The following is a 16,000-nucleotide window of genomic DNA, read 5'->3' as shown; positions in this document are numbered from 1 at the left end:
ACAGTATTGGGGAACAGTGTTGTAGTGTAATAATCTATCAGTAATACAGTATTGGAGAACAGTGCTGTAGTGTAATAATCTATCAGTAATACAGTATTGGAGAACAATGCTGTAGTGTAATAATCTATCAGTAACACAGTATTGGAGAACAGTGTTGTAGTGTAATAATCTGTCAGTAATACAGTATTGGAGAACAATGCTGTAGTGTAATAATCTAGAGTAATACAGTATTGGGGAACAGTGCTGTAGTGTAATAATCTGTCAGTAATACAGTATTGGAGAACAGTGCTGTAGTGTAATAATCTAGAGTAATACAGTATTGGTTTTAATAATGAACCAGTAACTAGCACTGGATCTTGTTTTTTATTTTTTATTTGACCCCCTTTTTCGTGGTATCCAATTGTTAGTAGCTACTATCTTGTCTCATCGCTACAACTCCCGTAAGGGCTCAGGAGAGACGAAGATTGAAATTTATGCGTCCTCTGATACACAACCCAACCAATCCGCACTGCTTCTTAAAACAGCGCGCAACCAACCCGGAGGCCAGCAGCACCAATGTGTCGGAGGAAACACCGTGCACCTGGCAACGCTGGTGCGACTCCTGTGGGAAGTAGGAGAAACTCAAGCCTGCATTACAAACCCAATTAGCCCCTGGAAACATCCCAACTCCACAGGTCACAAACCTAGCACATATATCAGCTACCACAGAGACCAGGACAGAAAGACCTGAGTGGATTTCAGGTTGAATGATGTCAACGTCATTAAAAAATAAAATTCATTATCTTAATAGATGGACACTTGGCCCAAAATAATTAAAGTTAATCACGTATTAAACTTGTATTTAACTTGATTCACTTTATGCCCTTGTTTCCATTTTTCCATGACTACTGATCTGACAGTATTTGATGGATGGTCCTGAAGGAAAGGAGACTAGTGAAGGATGCCAGGAACACCATGCACAAATCTTGTAATATACAATGTAGGTACAGTGCATTCAGGAAGTATTCACACCCTTTCACTTTTTCCACATTTTGTTGTGTTACAGCCTGAACTTAAAATCGATTACATTTAGATTTTGTGTCACTGGCCTCATAATGTCAAAGTGGAATTGTGTTTTTCCAAAATTAATTTAAGTAATAAAATAATAAAAGCTGAAATGTCTTGAGTCAATAAGTATTCAACCCCTTTGTTGAGGCAAGCCTAAATAAGTTCAGGAGTTACAAATTTGCTTAGCATAGTCACAAAATAAGTTGAATGGATTTACTCTATGTGCAAAAAAATATTTTTTTGTTTACTCTATATGTTTAAAATTATTTTTGAAGGACTACCTCATCTCTGTATCTCACACATACAATTATCTGTAAGTAAGGTCCCTGGGACGAGCAGTGAATTTCAAACACAGATTCAACCACAAAAGACCATGGAAGTTTTCCAATGACTCACAAAGGTCTGGGTATAAAAAAAGCAGACATTGACTATACCTTTGAACATGGTGAAGTTATTCATTACAATTTGGATGGTGTATCAATACACTCAGTCACTACAAGGATACATGCATCCTTCCTAACTCATTTTCCTGAGAGGAAGGAAACAGCTCAGGGATTTCACCATGAGTCCAATGGTGTCTTTAAAACAGTTATAAAGCTTAATGTCTGTGATAAGAGAAACCTGAGGATGGCTCAATAACATTATAGTTCCTCAGAGTGGTCCCATAGACTAAACGTAACATAGTAAACGTAAATCCGGGATACTCAAATTAGTATAATATGTTACGTTTGGTATGGCTACATAAGACAGAAGGCTACTGAAGACAAAACCAAAAGGAGGGTGGTTGGTCAGGGTGGATGGGTAGGCATACAACGCGAACGTCAAGCAACGTTTCGTGTTTGAATCTCTTCACCAGCTAGCTAACGTTAGCATTAGCCACCTAGCTAACGTTAGCCACAACAAATTAGAATTTGTAACATATCGTGAGTTTTGCAAATTAGTAACATATTGTACGTTTTGGAAATTCTTAACATATTATACAAATTTAAATTCGTAACATATCAAACTAAATGGATGGACATCCACAAATGTACACATACCATATGAAACGTAACATATGATACTAAATGGAGCGTTGTGAATTTACCTACAGAATAATACGAAATGCTCGAAGACCAGGTTGTCTAAATGACAGAGTGAATAAAAGGAAGCCTGTAAAGAATACAAATATTCCAAAGATGCTTCCTGTTTACAATAAGGCACTAAAGTAAAAAAAAATTAAATTAGGCAAAGAAATTAACTCTATTCCGTTCATTTTCATCCTAAAAAAAACTCCCTAGCCTTTGTCGATGACAGGCATACCCATACCATGTTGCAGCCACCACCATGCTTAAAAATATGAAGAGTGGTACTCTGATGTACTGTGTTTGATTTGCTTATTCAGGATATAAAGTTAAGCACAGGCAAAATCCTAGAGGAATACCTGGTTCAGTCTGCTTTCCAGCAGATACTGGGAGACAAATTCACCTTTCAGCAGGACAATAACCTAAAACACAAGGAAAATATACACTGGAGTAGCTTACCAAGACAACATTGAATGTTCCTGAGAAGCCTAGTTGCAGTTTTGACTTAAATTGGCTTGAAAATCTATGGCAAGAGAACATGTCTATCTAGTAATGATCAACAACCAACTTGACAGAGCTTGAATTGTAAAAATAATAATGTGCAAATGTTGTAGAATCCAAGTGTGCAAAGCTCTTAGAGACCCAGAAAGACTCACAGCTGTAATCACTGCAAAAGGTCATTCCAACATGTATTGACTCAGGTGTGTGAATACTTACGTAAATTAGATATTTATGTTTTTCATTTTCAATACATTTGCAAACATTTCTCAAAACATGTTTTCACTTTTTCATTATGGGTATTGTGTGTATGAGAAAATAATATTTTTAATACATTGTTTTATTCAGGCCGTAACACAACAAAATGTGAAATAACTCAAGGTGTATGAACACTTTCTGAAGGCACTGTACACACACAGGGAGGTTTAACTGAAATAAGTTAACATGATGAGTATTTATCATAAGCTTCAATTGCATCAGTGGTGCAATCAGCAACAATAAAGAATTGGTAGGAATTCTGTTCTATGCATTTAACAAATTAGGGCACCTTGTTTTGAAGGCATAGGCAGCAGAAATCACAATGTAAAAACCATGTCAAAAGGACAAATTGGAGGCTATTGTTCTCACATTTGAACACAAAATCCACTTTTCAAAAGTGCAAACGACAGTGTCAAAACTGTTCGCTGCTCTGGCCCCCCAATGGTGGAACAAACTCCCTCACGACGCCAGGACAGCGGAGTCAATCACCACCTTCCGGAGACACCTGAAACCCCACCTCTTCAAGGAATACCTAGGATAGGATAAGTAATCCTTCTCACCACCCCCCCTTAATGATTTAGATGCACTATTGTAAAGTGGCTGTTCCACTGGATGTCAGAAGGTGAATTCACCAATTTGTAAGTCGCTCTGGATAAGAGCGTCTGCTAAATGACTTAAATGTAAATGTAAATGTAAAGTTCAATAATCTCACTCAATAATAAGTACAGCTTCCACGAGAATAAAAAAATATAGTAATAAAGAACAGGGGGCCTCCCGGGAGGCGCAGTGGTTAAGGGAGCTGTACTGCAGCGCCAGCTGTGCCATCAGAGACTCTGGGTTCGCGCCCAGGCTCTGTTGTAACCGGCAGCGACTGGGAGGTCCGTGGGGCGACACACAATTGGCCTAGCGTCGTCCGGGTTAGGGAGGGCCTAGCGTCGTCCGGGTTAGGGAGGGCTTGGCCGGTAGGGATGTCCTTGTCTCATCGCGCACCAGCGACTCCTGTGGCGGGCCGGGCGCAGTGCGCGCTAACCAAGGTTGCCAGGTGCACGGTGTTTCCTCTGATACATTGGTGCGGCTGGCTTCTGGGTTGGATGCGCGCTGTGTTAAGAAGCAGTGCGGCTTGGTTGGGTTGTGTATTGGAGGACGCATGACTTTCAACCTCCGTCTCTCCAGAGCCCGTAAGGGAGTAGCGATGAGACAAGATAGGAGCTACTAAAAACAATTGGATACCACGAAAAAAGGGGTAAAAGTACAATTTTACAATAAAACATTGCGACAGCGCTTTTTACAACATAATTGTTTGTACTTTGGTAGTGCAAATGTATTGTTATAGCAGGATGGACATTTTTTAGAATGTCCATTAACATTTTCCGCCCTATAGTTGTGGAAATGACGAAAATCGAAGGAATACTTGATGGGAAATGATTTATGAGATCAGTGATAATTTCCGACCCTGTAAGGAAATGGAAATAAAATACATTCAAGAGTAATTCATTTTATAAATATAACCAATCTCATTGGAAAGTACCGTTCAGGTACTTTTCATTCAAAAGTAATTTTCAATCCCTTTCAGTGTCAAGAGTTGTCCAAGTCGAACACAGTGAAGCTACACCATCTTTGCTCTCCTTCTCCTCCTCCTTCGCCTTCTCCACCTCCTCCTCCTTCTCCTCTTCCTCCTCCTCCTTCTTCTCCTTCTCCTCTTCTCCTTTCCTTTATTCAAGAGGATCAGCCTCAGGAAATGACCTCAGAATCTGGTTCAGAGTCAGAGTTGTCCAAGTTGGACACAGTGGAACTATACCACTCTTCTGTGCCCTCATCTCCATCCCCGTCTTCTCTTCCTCCTCCCCCTGCTCCTCTCTCGGACAGCATCTCCATCCCCGCCTTCTCTTCCTCCTCCCCCTGCTCCTCTCTCGGACAGCATCTCCATCCCCGCCTTCTCTTCCTCCTCCCCCTGCTCCTCTCTCGGACAGCATCTCCATCCCCGCCTTCTCTTCCTCCTCCCCCTGCTCCTCTCTCGGACAGCATCTCCATAGCTGCCTGGTGGTAAGGGTGTTTGCGTCTGGTGTGTCGACGCAGGGTGTTGCGCTCGGCGAAGCGTGTGTGGCACAGCGGGCACTGGTAGGGCTTCTCTCCTGTGTGTACCCTCTGATGGCGCTGCAGCTCGCCCGCCTCCCTGAAACGCTTGGAGCAGATGGGGCACACAAAGTTCCTCTCGCCCGTGTGAATGTGCTTGTGTCTCTGTTCAGGGTCAAAGGACGAGGGTCACGTTTGTTAGATAATACTATACATTCATGTTCCTAAATTATGATATGTTTATACCTACTTATTACATAACAGTCATAACAAGATGAAATCTGACACAAAGGACCTAGTTCCACTTCAAACACAATCAAAACAGGTAACCTGCCTAAATGACTACCAACCAGTAGCACTCACGACTGTAGCTATGAAGTGCTTTGAAAGGCTGGTCATGGCTCACATCAACACCATTATCCAAGAAACCATAGACCCACTCCAATTTGCATACCACCATTTCAGATTCTGCCCTTACCCACCTCTATTGCACTCCACACTGCCCTTTCCCACCTGGACAAAAGGAACATCAATGCTATTCATTGACTACAGCTCAGCGTTCAACACCGTAGTGCCCACAAAGATCATCACTAAGCTAAGGACCCTGGGACGAAACACCTCCCTCTGCAACTGGACCCTGAACTTCCTGACGGGCCGCCCCCAGGTGGTAAGAATAGGTAACATCACAGCCGCCACACTGATCATCAACACAGGGGCCCCTCAGGGCTGCGTGCTCACTCCCCTCCTGTAATCTCTATTCACTCATGACTGCATGGCCAGGTACGACTCAAACATCATCATAAAGTTTGCCGATGACAAAACAGTGGTAGGCCTGATCACCAACAACGACGAGACAGCCTATAGGGAGGTCTGGCCATGTGGTGCCAGGACAACAACCTCTCCCTCAACGTGATAAAGTCAAAGGAGATGATTGTGGACTACAGGAAAAGGAGGACCGAGCACGCCCCCATTCTCATCGACGGGCTGTAGTGGAGCAGGTTGAGAGCATCAAGTTCCTTGGTCTCCACATCGCCAACAAACTATCATGGTACAAACACCAAGACAGTTGTGAAGAGGGCACGACAATGCCTATTCCCTCTCAGAAGACTGAAAAGATTTGGCATGGGTCCTCAGATCCTCAAATGGTTCTACAGCTGCACCATCGAGAGCATCCTGGTTGCATCACTGCCTGGTATGGCAACTGCTCGGCCTCCGACCGCAAGGCACTACAGAGGGTAGTGCGTATGGCCCAGTAGATCACTGTGGCCAAGCTTCCTGCCAACCAGGACCTCTATACCGGGCAGTATCAGAGGAAGGCCCTAAAATGTGTCAAAGACTCCAGCCACCCCAGTCAGACTGTTTTCTCTTCTACCACATGGCAAGTGGTACTGTGGCACCTTGTTTAGGTCCAAGAGTCTTTTAAACAGCTTCTACCCCCAAGCCATAAGACTCCTGAACATCTAATCAAATGGCTACCCAGACTATTTGCATTGCCCCCCCCCCCTCCCTTTTACACTGCTGCTACTCTCTGTTATTATCTATGCATAGTCACTTTAATAACTCATGTACATATTACCTCAATTACATCTGTACCAGACCCCCTTATTTTACTGCTGCTCTTTAATTATTTGTTACTTTTATTTCTTATTTTATTTCTTGTTTATTTTTATTTTTAACTGCTTTGTTGGTTAGGGGCTTGTATGTAAGCATTTCACTGTAAGGTGAAAGGTGAAACACCTGTTGTATTCGGTGCATGTGACAAATTAAATTTGATTTGATTTGAAAACAATATGTCATCATGAGCCCACCAAATCACCACAACACAATTCAAACATGTATTAACAACTGAGCTCACCTGCAAATGGCTGGAGCGTTTGAAGGCCTTGCCACACTGCAGGCAGACATGGGGTTTGTTCTGAGAGTGGGTGATGGAGTGACGCTCCAGGTCAGACAGGTAGTAGAAGATCCTGGGGCAGAGAGGGCAGTAGAGGACCCTTCGTGGCCCAGAGGAGGGAGAGGAGGCTGGGGACAGGGGGTCCAGAGGGTCCATGGGGTTCAGGTTCCTGGGTCCGCTGGAGGGGAAGATGGGGGCAAGGGGAGGGGAGAGAGGAGCGGTGGCAGAGGAGAAGTACAGATGGTCGTCCCATGGGAGGGAGGTGTGCTTTGACTCTGGGGCTTTTGACTGGTCGGATGCCTCCAAACGGAAGTCAAAGGACAGAGAAGGTGATTGCAGGTGTGTAAGGGGAGGGGCTTTAGTAGGAGATGACCCATTTGGGACAGATTCCATTTGGGTTTCTTCAGTAGATAGTGACTGATGATCGGTGTTGGGGTCACAACAGTTTGGTTCAGTGTGTTTGTGAGGAGGTGAGCTGAGTAGAACTGCTTTAGAACTGCCATCAGCACTGGGCTGCTTGGAGGAGGGGAGGAGACCACAGAGGGGGAGGTCAGGGGGGCGGGAGGGTTAACGAAGGGACTCTCTCTTGATAGGATGGTAGGGGAGTTGTTGGGTGTCGATATAATAACTGGGTGGGAGGGATTGGCAGGGAGGGATGACACTGATGTGGCAAGCTGACCAGAAGAGAGAGAGAGAGAAAGAGGGGATGAAGAGGAGGTAGAGATTTGGGAGAGCTGACCGGTGGAGCGGTCAATAAGAGCAATGGGGTTGGAAGTAGAGAAAGACTGACAGGAGGAAGAGGTGGTGGAGGAGGAGGAGAGCAGTAGGAACATAGAGGTGGAGGCACTGGGAGTGTTTTGGGTGAGGGAGAGGGGGAGGGAGAGAGAGAAGGCCAGGAGGCCTGGGTTGGTATCAGTCTTGGTTAAGGGAATGGAGGAGAGCTGGGGGGAGGAGGGGAAGAGGAGGATGGGGGTGTTGGAGGAGGGGTTAGTCAGGATCTGGATGGGCTGAGGGGGTTGGAGGTGTACAGCAGAACCAGAGGGTTGGGAAACAGCAGCACGAGCCTCACTAACAGATTTCACACCTGAATCTAGAACCTTAGGGGGTTCCGCATTCTGTGAGAGTTCTGGGTTCTTTGAGTGTTCTGTATTGTTTAGAAGTTCTGACTTCTGTGAGGGTTTCATAGATGTAACAGGAGCGGGACATGTGTTTTCCTTGTGTGTGTGTGGAGTTTTTACTAAACTTTGGCTGAGGTAAGTGACCCCTGCTGTGGTTATATGAGACGACCTGTCATCCTCTACCTCCAATGAGCTGGACTGCACCTTTGGCTGGCTTGAGGGGGGGTTGTCTGGCCTGGAAGAGTCCATTTGGGGAACTTTGTGCCCCTCAGGGGTGAGTGTGTATGGAATACCCTGGTCATCTATTAGGAGAAGACCTTCACTTTCAGAGTCTATGGAAGAGAGGGAGGTGAAAACAGAGGTAGAGAAGAACAAGGGAGACAAGAGAGGTCCCCCCAAAATGTCAGCTCCATCCATTCTCAATATAGAATCCTCTTCATCATCGCCATCATCTTCCTCTACAATGTCCCTATCTCCATCCCCCTCTACCTCATCTACCTCCATAAGCAGTGAGCTCTCATGCCAAAGGCTCCTCTCCTTAATCTCTCTCTTTTTAGGGAAGCTCAGATCCAATACTTCTCCCTCCTCTTCCTCTCTTCTCCCCCAAACTCCTTTCCCTGCCTCTGCTCTCTCTCCTCTATCCTCTCCCGGTCTCTCTTTTCCACCATGACATTGACTAGGGGGTAGGAAAATAGCGATCACTCTCTCAACCTCTCTATCTTTCCTTTCTTTCTCCCCCCTTATCCCTCCATCTCTCTCTGCCTTGGCTGTGTCGGAGATGAGAGGCGTTTCAGGGACAACGGGACTACCGTTCCTGTGTTGTGTAACATCACTCTCTCCATCTCTCCTCTTATCCCTCTCTTCTGTCTCCATCCTATAGAGAGGCTCCTCCGTGTGTTTTATCTCTTCAACACACACATCCTCCATTTGACCCGTACCAGTCACAGTAGTGGAGGTCAGGGCATTTCAACTGGTCCCAGACCAAACAGCTCTGGCTTCTAACCTACTCCCTTCAGAATCAGAGGGAGACACGTCTTTGGTAGAGCTGAGAGCTGCAGAGTCTGTGATTGGCCTGTTGCACAATCCAGGAACGTCTGATTTGACTCTGATTGATTGATCGCACACACCAGGAGACTGTGATTGGTTGGTTGAGCCCGCAGTGTTCAACTGCTTCTTGTAATGCTGGCTGTGTCCCGCTCACATCTGGCACTCTCCCAGCCCCTCCTCGTTTGGCCTAAAAAGGTTTTGATTGGAAACCTGTACTGGAGTACACCTGTTTAAGGGAGCATTATTGGAGGTTACCTGGTGGGCAGGATAAGATCAAGGAGTCCACTGGCTCCTCATGGATCTCTGGCACAGTCCCCGATCTCTTCAAGGATTGGCCGACACTCCTGTCATCTGAGCCAAAATTGGTCAGAGCCCCTGTCTGTTGAGAATCCATTTTGGAACATGCCTGAATCTGTAAAATGGGGATTCAATATATTAATTATTACATTAAAATAATAAGAGGACTTGTCAATCAAATGACTATAGGCTTCATTGATAAGGAAGATGTCCTGAGGTGGCCAGGTGTCTTTATGCTATTTCACAGGATATCAGAGCAGCAAAATGAGGAAGTTGATTAAATTAGTATCATGCTGTTAGAATATCTTACTTGTTCTTTCATTGTGCATAATGAAATATGCCTAGACTCAAACTATTCACATAGACTAAATAGGCTATTATGAATTTCTTAAATTCTTGTTTTACTTCAAAAACAGGGCCATCAGGAAGTATTCACACCCTTCGACCTTTTCCACATTTTGTTGTGTTACAGCCTGAATTGAAAATGGGTTAAATGTGATATTTTTGTCACCGGCCTACCACACAATACCCCATCATGTCCAAGTGGAATTATGTATTTCAAAAGTTTTACAAATTCATTAAAAATGAAAAGCGGAAATGTCTTGAGTCAATAAGTATAATAAGGATTCAATCCCTTGGTTATGGCAAGCCTAAATAAGTCCAGGAGTAAAACATTGCTTAACAGGTAACATAAAAAATTGCTCTCTGTGCAATAATAGTTTTTAACATGAATGACTACCTCATCTCTGTACCCCAATTATCTCTAAGGTCCCTCAGTCGAGCAGTGAATTTCAAACACAGATTCAACCACAAATACCAGGGAATTTTTCCAATGCCTCGCAAAGGGCATCTATTAGTAAATGGGTACAAAAAAAGTCAATTTGAGCATGGTGAAGTTATTAATTACACTTTGGATGGTATATCAATACACCCAGTCACTACAAAGATACAGGCGTCCTTCCTAACTCAGTTGCCGGAGATTTCACCATGAGGCCAATGGTGACTTTAAAACAGTTACAGAGTTGAATAGCTGTGATAGGAGAAAAGTGAGGATGGATCAACAACATTGTAGCTACTCGACAATTCTAACCTAATTGACAGAGTAAAAAGAAGGAAGCCTGTGCAGAATACAAATATTCCAAAACATGAATCCTGTTTGCAACAAGGCACTAAGGTAATACTGCAAAAAATGTACAATTCACTTTTTGTCTTGGATACAAAGTGTTATGTTTGGGGCAAATCCAATGTAACGCACATTACTGAGTAACACTCTCCATATCTTCAAGCATAGTGGTGGCTGCATCATGTTATGGGTATGCTTGTAATCGTTAAGGACTGCTGAGTTTTTCCAGGATAAAAAAAAGCTATGGAATTGAACTAAGCACAGGCAAAATACTAGAGGAAAACCTGGTTCAGTCTGCTTTCCACCAGACACTAGGATTTGAATTCACCTTTCAGCAGGACAATAACCTAAAACACAAGGCCAAATCTACACTGGAGTTGCTTACCAAGAAGACAGTGAATGTTCCTGAGTGTCCGAGTTACAGTTTTGATTTAAATATGCTTGAAAATCTATGGCAAGCTCTGAAAATGGTTCTTTAGCAATGATCAACAACCAATTTGACAAAGTTTAAAGAATGTTGAAAAGAATAATGGACAAATGTTGCACAATCCAGGTGTGGAAAGCTCCTAGAGACTTACCTAGAAACACTCACAGCTGTAATCACTGCCAAAGGTGATTTCAACATGTATTAACTCAGGGCTTTGAATACTTATTTAATCAAGATATTATAGTGTTTTATTTTTCTTGAATTTGTTAAAAAATATATTTTAAAACATATTTGAATTTTTCTTCCACATTACAGAGTATTTTGTGTAGATTGTTGGGGGGGAAAACTGACCATTAAAACCATTTTAATCGCACTTTGTAACAACAAAATGTGTAAAAAGTCCAGGGGTGTGAATACTTTCTGAAGGCACTGTAGGTTAAATCATCCCCATCACCTTCATAACATCCCCACCACCACCTTGTCATTATCACCATTACATTGACACTATCATCATCAATGATCGTCATCATCGACAACATTATCATCATTCAAACCTGTTCCAATTCCTGCTATTATCTCAATAACTTGAGGCGAGATTTGTTTTAAAGGCTACAACGTGTGGTCTCATGTTCTACAATCATTGATTACCTGATATGCTTAATTGCTATGATTGTCAATCTTAAAAATGTAACGCAGCATGCGTAAATTACGCACATGTTACATTACATTTGCTGTTATTATGGACTTCACTGGTTTTATATAATTTGCTTACCGGGCTCTAAACAAAGTCGCCAATATACCACATAGAATGAACGCGACAGTCTGCAGTGGAGGGTTCAAGAGAGCATGATGTCAGCGAAATCATACTATCCGGGGGTAAAGCCCATTTTTTCTTTCGATTTCAGAATTTCATTTGCCTGCCATAGTCTAACACAAAATAAGACATTCGTTAAATATCTGGCAACGGGTTTGGGTCGACATCATATTTGTTTTCCTCCATTTGAACCCTTATCCATTCTTGTACTGTATTTATGTTGGAATAAAAAGTGTCGCTGTTCATGGGAGACGCCATTGCGCGCAGTCCGAGGTCCGAATAGCCAAACCCTGTTTCATATCTGTGGATGTACTGCGCATCAATGGACACGACACTCGAACCTGGGACAATGTTTGCTAACTGCATTTAATGTAATATATTCGGCTCACTTATTTTGAATGACGCCGCGGTATTTGTCTAGATTATGTTGATATTTTTGCAGGTAATAACTGCCCTTGCTGTCTGTGGACCCACAACCAGCCATTTTTACAAGTCGAGGGTTCGAGCCCTGTAGGGAGCGCAGCCCGACAGCTGGCAGAAAGAGCGATGTAGAAAACTTTACCGGCATATTGTAATTTATTTCACTAACTTAATTGTCTGGACATACACTTGTCAATATAACAGGTGTGGGATGCGCCCGGTATACTGCCCATACATTTAAAACTGGATAATAAACTACATACTCCACCCATAAGTCACTCGCTTCATAGACACTGGCTTACCCGAGCTGTGGATACTTCCGGAGGACCAAATATGAATGAGAGGCGGACTAGTTAGGATTGGAGATTCTGCGCGCAGCCTGCTGCACGAGCAGAGAGAGGTGGGAGCTCATGGTGTCGCAGCATTCGGCTTCGGAGAATGCTATTTGGGATCCTTGGGCCGTCCTAACTTTAACCCCTACCCATACCATAACCTTAGCCCTTACCCAAATGTAAACTTTAATGGGAGGTAGAGACGTCCCGAGGATACCGGATAGCAAGGACAATTCTGGGTCCGACTAGACTCAATCCATGTTGAGTAAACAGTGGGCAGCTACTGTATATGGTATGAGATCAGATCAGACCACCATTTAATCCAAGTACATGTAACCTTAGAAAATACAAAAGAGGGATGTGTGTGTGTGTGCGTGTGCATGCTCGTGTGGGAGCGAGAGAGAGAGATATCAGGGTGTCCTAATTGTTGTGAAAATCAAGTGTTCATCTCTATACAAATAAAGAAGAAAGGTCAATATTCTACCTCACTCTCTGTCTCTCCCACACAGACACACACACACACACACACAGAGTGGGCCCTGGGTGTATCAGTTAGGACTCACCTCTTCAGTAGGGCACTGCACTCCAGGTGCTGTTGGGCTGGCAGGTGACCGCGGTGGGTCCATCCAGCAGGTGGTTCTTCTTTTACAGAGGTAATAGATGGCATCACCCATCATCGTACTCAGTCCTCTGTACCGCCACCAGGTACCCCTGGTTCACCTCCTGGGGGGCGGGCACCACCCCCTGGAACAGGAGAGAGGGTCACTGTCTATGAATTGGCAAGAGATGTTATTCTCTGTTTAGGCCAAAAGGTGGCAGTAAAGCACTATGAAACATAACAACCGACATTACAGTCTCTCTCACACATAAAAAGACACACACACACACAAAGTAGAACGATTTCAAATGCAGAGTACAATAACCTCCTCCGCAAAATGAACACAAACACACATACACACACTCACACTGAAAGGTCCCAATCCATCCACCCACACGCCAACCATCAAATCTCCATGGCTCTGATGCTCTCCCTCTGCTTGCCTCTCATCAAACACTATATATTATAAAACACACACACATCCTTTGACAGATGGGCTGAGGGTACTGCCAGGTCTGATCAATATTACAGAGTTTCTCACTGTTTCCCACCAGCTCCCTGGAGAGAGAATGGGGGAGGGGAGCGGAGCAGAGAGGAAGGAGAGGGGGTGGTTATTATTTGCCAGCAGCATACCACCCTGCACACCACTGCTGGCTTGCTTGGAAGCTAAGCAGGGTTGGTCCTGGTCAGTTCCTGGATGGGAGACCAGATGCTGCTGGAAGTGGTGTTGAGGGCCAGTAGGAGGCACTCTTTCCTCGGTCTAAAAAAAATATCTGTGTAGGGTGCCGTGCCTTTCGGATGGGAAGTTAAACTGGTGTCCTGACTCTCTGAGGTCCTTAAAGATACCATGGCACTTATCGTAAGAGCAGGGGTGTTAACCCCAGTGTCCTGGCTAAATTCCCAATCTGGCCCTCAAACCATCACGGTCACCTAATAATCCCCAGTTTACAATTGCCTCATTCATCTCCCTCACCCTGCTCCCCTGTAAGTCCCCAGGTTGTGGCTGCAAAAGATTGCTGAACTTAAATGGTCAAATAACGAATAAATATGACTCTGTTTGGGCCTGATAAAACATAAATATGATAATACACTAGCCTGATAAAACATAAATATGACTACACTAAGCTGATAAAACATAAATATGACTAATACACTAACCTGATAAAACATAAATATGACTAATACACTAAGCTGATAAAACATAAATATGACTAATACACAGCCTGATAAAACATAAATATGACTAATACACTAACCTGATAAAACCATAAATATGACTAATACACTAGCCTGATAAAAACATAAATATGACTAATACACTAGCCTGATAAAACATAAATATGATAATACACTAGCCTGATAAAACATAAATATGACTAATACACTAGCCTGATAAAACATAAATATGACTAATACACTAGCCTGATAAAAACATAAATATGACTAATACACTAACCTGATAAAACATAAATATGACTAATACACTAAGCTGATAAAACATAAATATGACTAATACACTAGCCTGATAAAACATAAATATGACTTATACACTAGCCTGATAAAACATAAATATGACTAATACACTAACCTGATAAAACATAAATATGACTAATACACTAACCTGATAAAACATAAATATGACTAATACACTAGCCTGATAAAACATAAATATGACTAATACACTAGCCTGATAAACATAAATATGACTAATACACTAGCCTGATAAAACATAAATATGACTAATACACTAACCTGATAAAACATAAATATGACTAATACACTAGCCTGATAAAACATAAATATGACTAATACACTAAGCTGATAAGACATAAATATGACTAATACACTAACCTGATAAAACATAAATATGACTAATACACTAAGCTGATAAAACATAAATATGACTAATACACTAGCCTGATAAAACATAAATATGACTAATACACTAGCCTGATAAAACATAAATATGACTAATACACTAACCTGATAAAACATAAATATGACTAATACACTAACCTGATAAACATAAATATGACTAATACACTAAGCTGATAAAACATAAATATGACTAATACACTAGCCTGATAAAACATAAATATGACTAATACACTAAGCTGATAAAACATAAATATGACTAATACACTAACCTGATAAAACATAAATATGACTAACACACTAAGCTGATAAAACATAAATATGACTAATACACTAGCCTGATAAAACATAAATATGACTAATACACTAACCTGATAAAACATAAATATGACTAATACACTAGCCTGATAAAACATAAATATGACTAATACACTAGCCTGATAAAACATAAATATGACTAATACACTAGCCTGATAAAACATAAATATGACTAATACACTAGCCTGATAAAACATAAATATGACTTATACACTAGCCCGATAAAACATAAATATGACTAATACACTAACCTGATAAAACATAAATATGACTAATACACTAACTGATAAAACATAAATATGACTAATACACTAGCCTGATAAAACATAAATATGACTAATACACTAGCCTGATAAAACATAAATATGACTAATACACTAACCTGATAAAACATAAATATGACTAATACACTAACCTGATAAAACATAAATATGACTAATACACTAGCCTGATAAAACATAAATATGACTAATACACTAGCCTGATAAAACATAAATATGACTAATACACTAGCCTGATAAACATAAATATGACTAATACACTAACCTGATAAAACATAAATATGACTAATACACTAGCCTGATAAACATAAATATGACTAATACACTAAGCTGATAAGACATAAATATGACTAATACATTAACCTGATAAAACATAAATATGACTAATACACTAAGCTGATAAAACATAAATATGACTAATACACTAGCCTGATAAAACATAAATATGACTAATACACTAGCCTGATAAAACATAAATATGACTAATATACTAACCTGATAAAACATAAATATGAC

The 16,000-nt window shown here is 41.9% G+C and overlaps 1 protein-coding gene across 2 annotated transcripts; it reads right to left on the bottom strand.

Moving 5' to 3' along the window:
• Positions 1-319: 319 nt before the first annotated feature.
• Positions 320-11,986, bottom strand: LOC135521861 (zinc finger protein 524-like). Of its 2 annotated transcripts, XM_064947634.1 has the most exons (4): positions 11,619-11,986; positions 9,255-9,411; positions 6,796-7,012; positions 320-5,105 (listed from the first exon to the last, which is right to left on the bottom strand). In XM_064947634.1, exons 3-4 carry the CDS (start codon positions 6,988-6,990, stop codon positions 4,599-4,601), a joined length of 702 nt encoding a protein of 233 aa, XP_064803706.1. In that variant the 5' UTR covers positions 6,991-7,012; positions 9,255-9,411; positions 11,619-11,986; the 3' UTR covers positions 320-4,598. The 2 variants fall into 2 exon arrangements, with proteins under 2 accessions (XP_064803706.1, XP_064803704.1); XM_064947632.1 differs by having other exon boundaries at positions 6,796-9,411; positions 11,619-11,980.
• Positions 11,987-16,000: the final 4,014 nt, after the last annotated feature.

The sequence above is a fragment of the Oncorhynchus masou genome, chromosome 30, assembly GCF_036934945.1.
Source record: "Oncorhynchus masou masou isolate Uvic2021 chromosome 30, UVic_Omas_1.1, whole genome shotgun sequence".
Taxonomy (NCBI): Eukaryota; Metazoa; Chordata; class Actinopteri; order Salmoniformes; family Salmonidae; genus Oncorhynchus; species Oncorhynchus masou.
This window is presented reverse-complemented; position numbering and strand designations above follow the sequence as displayed.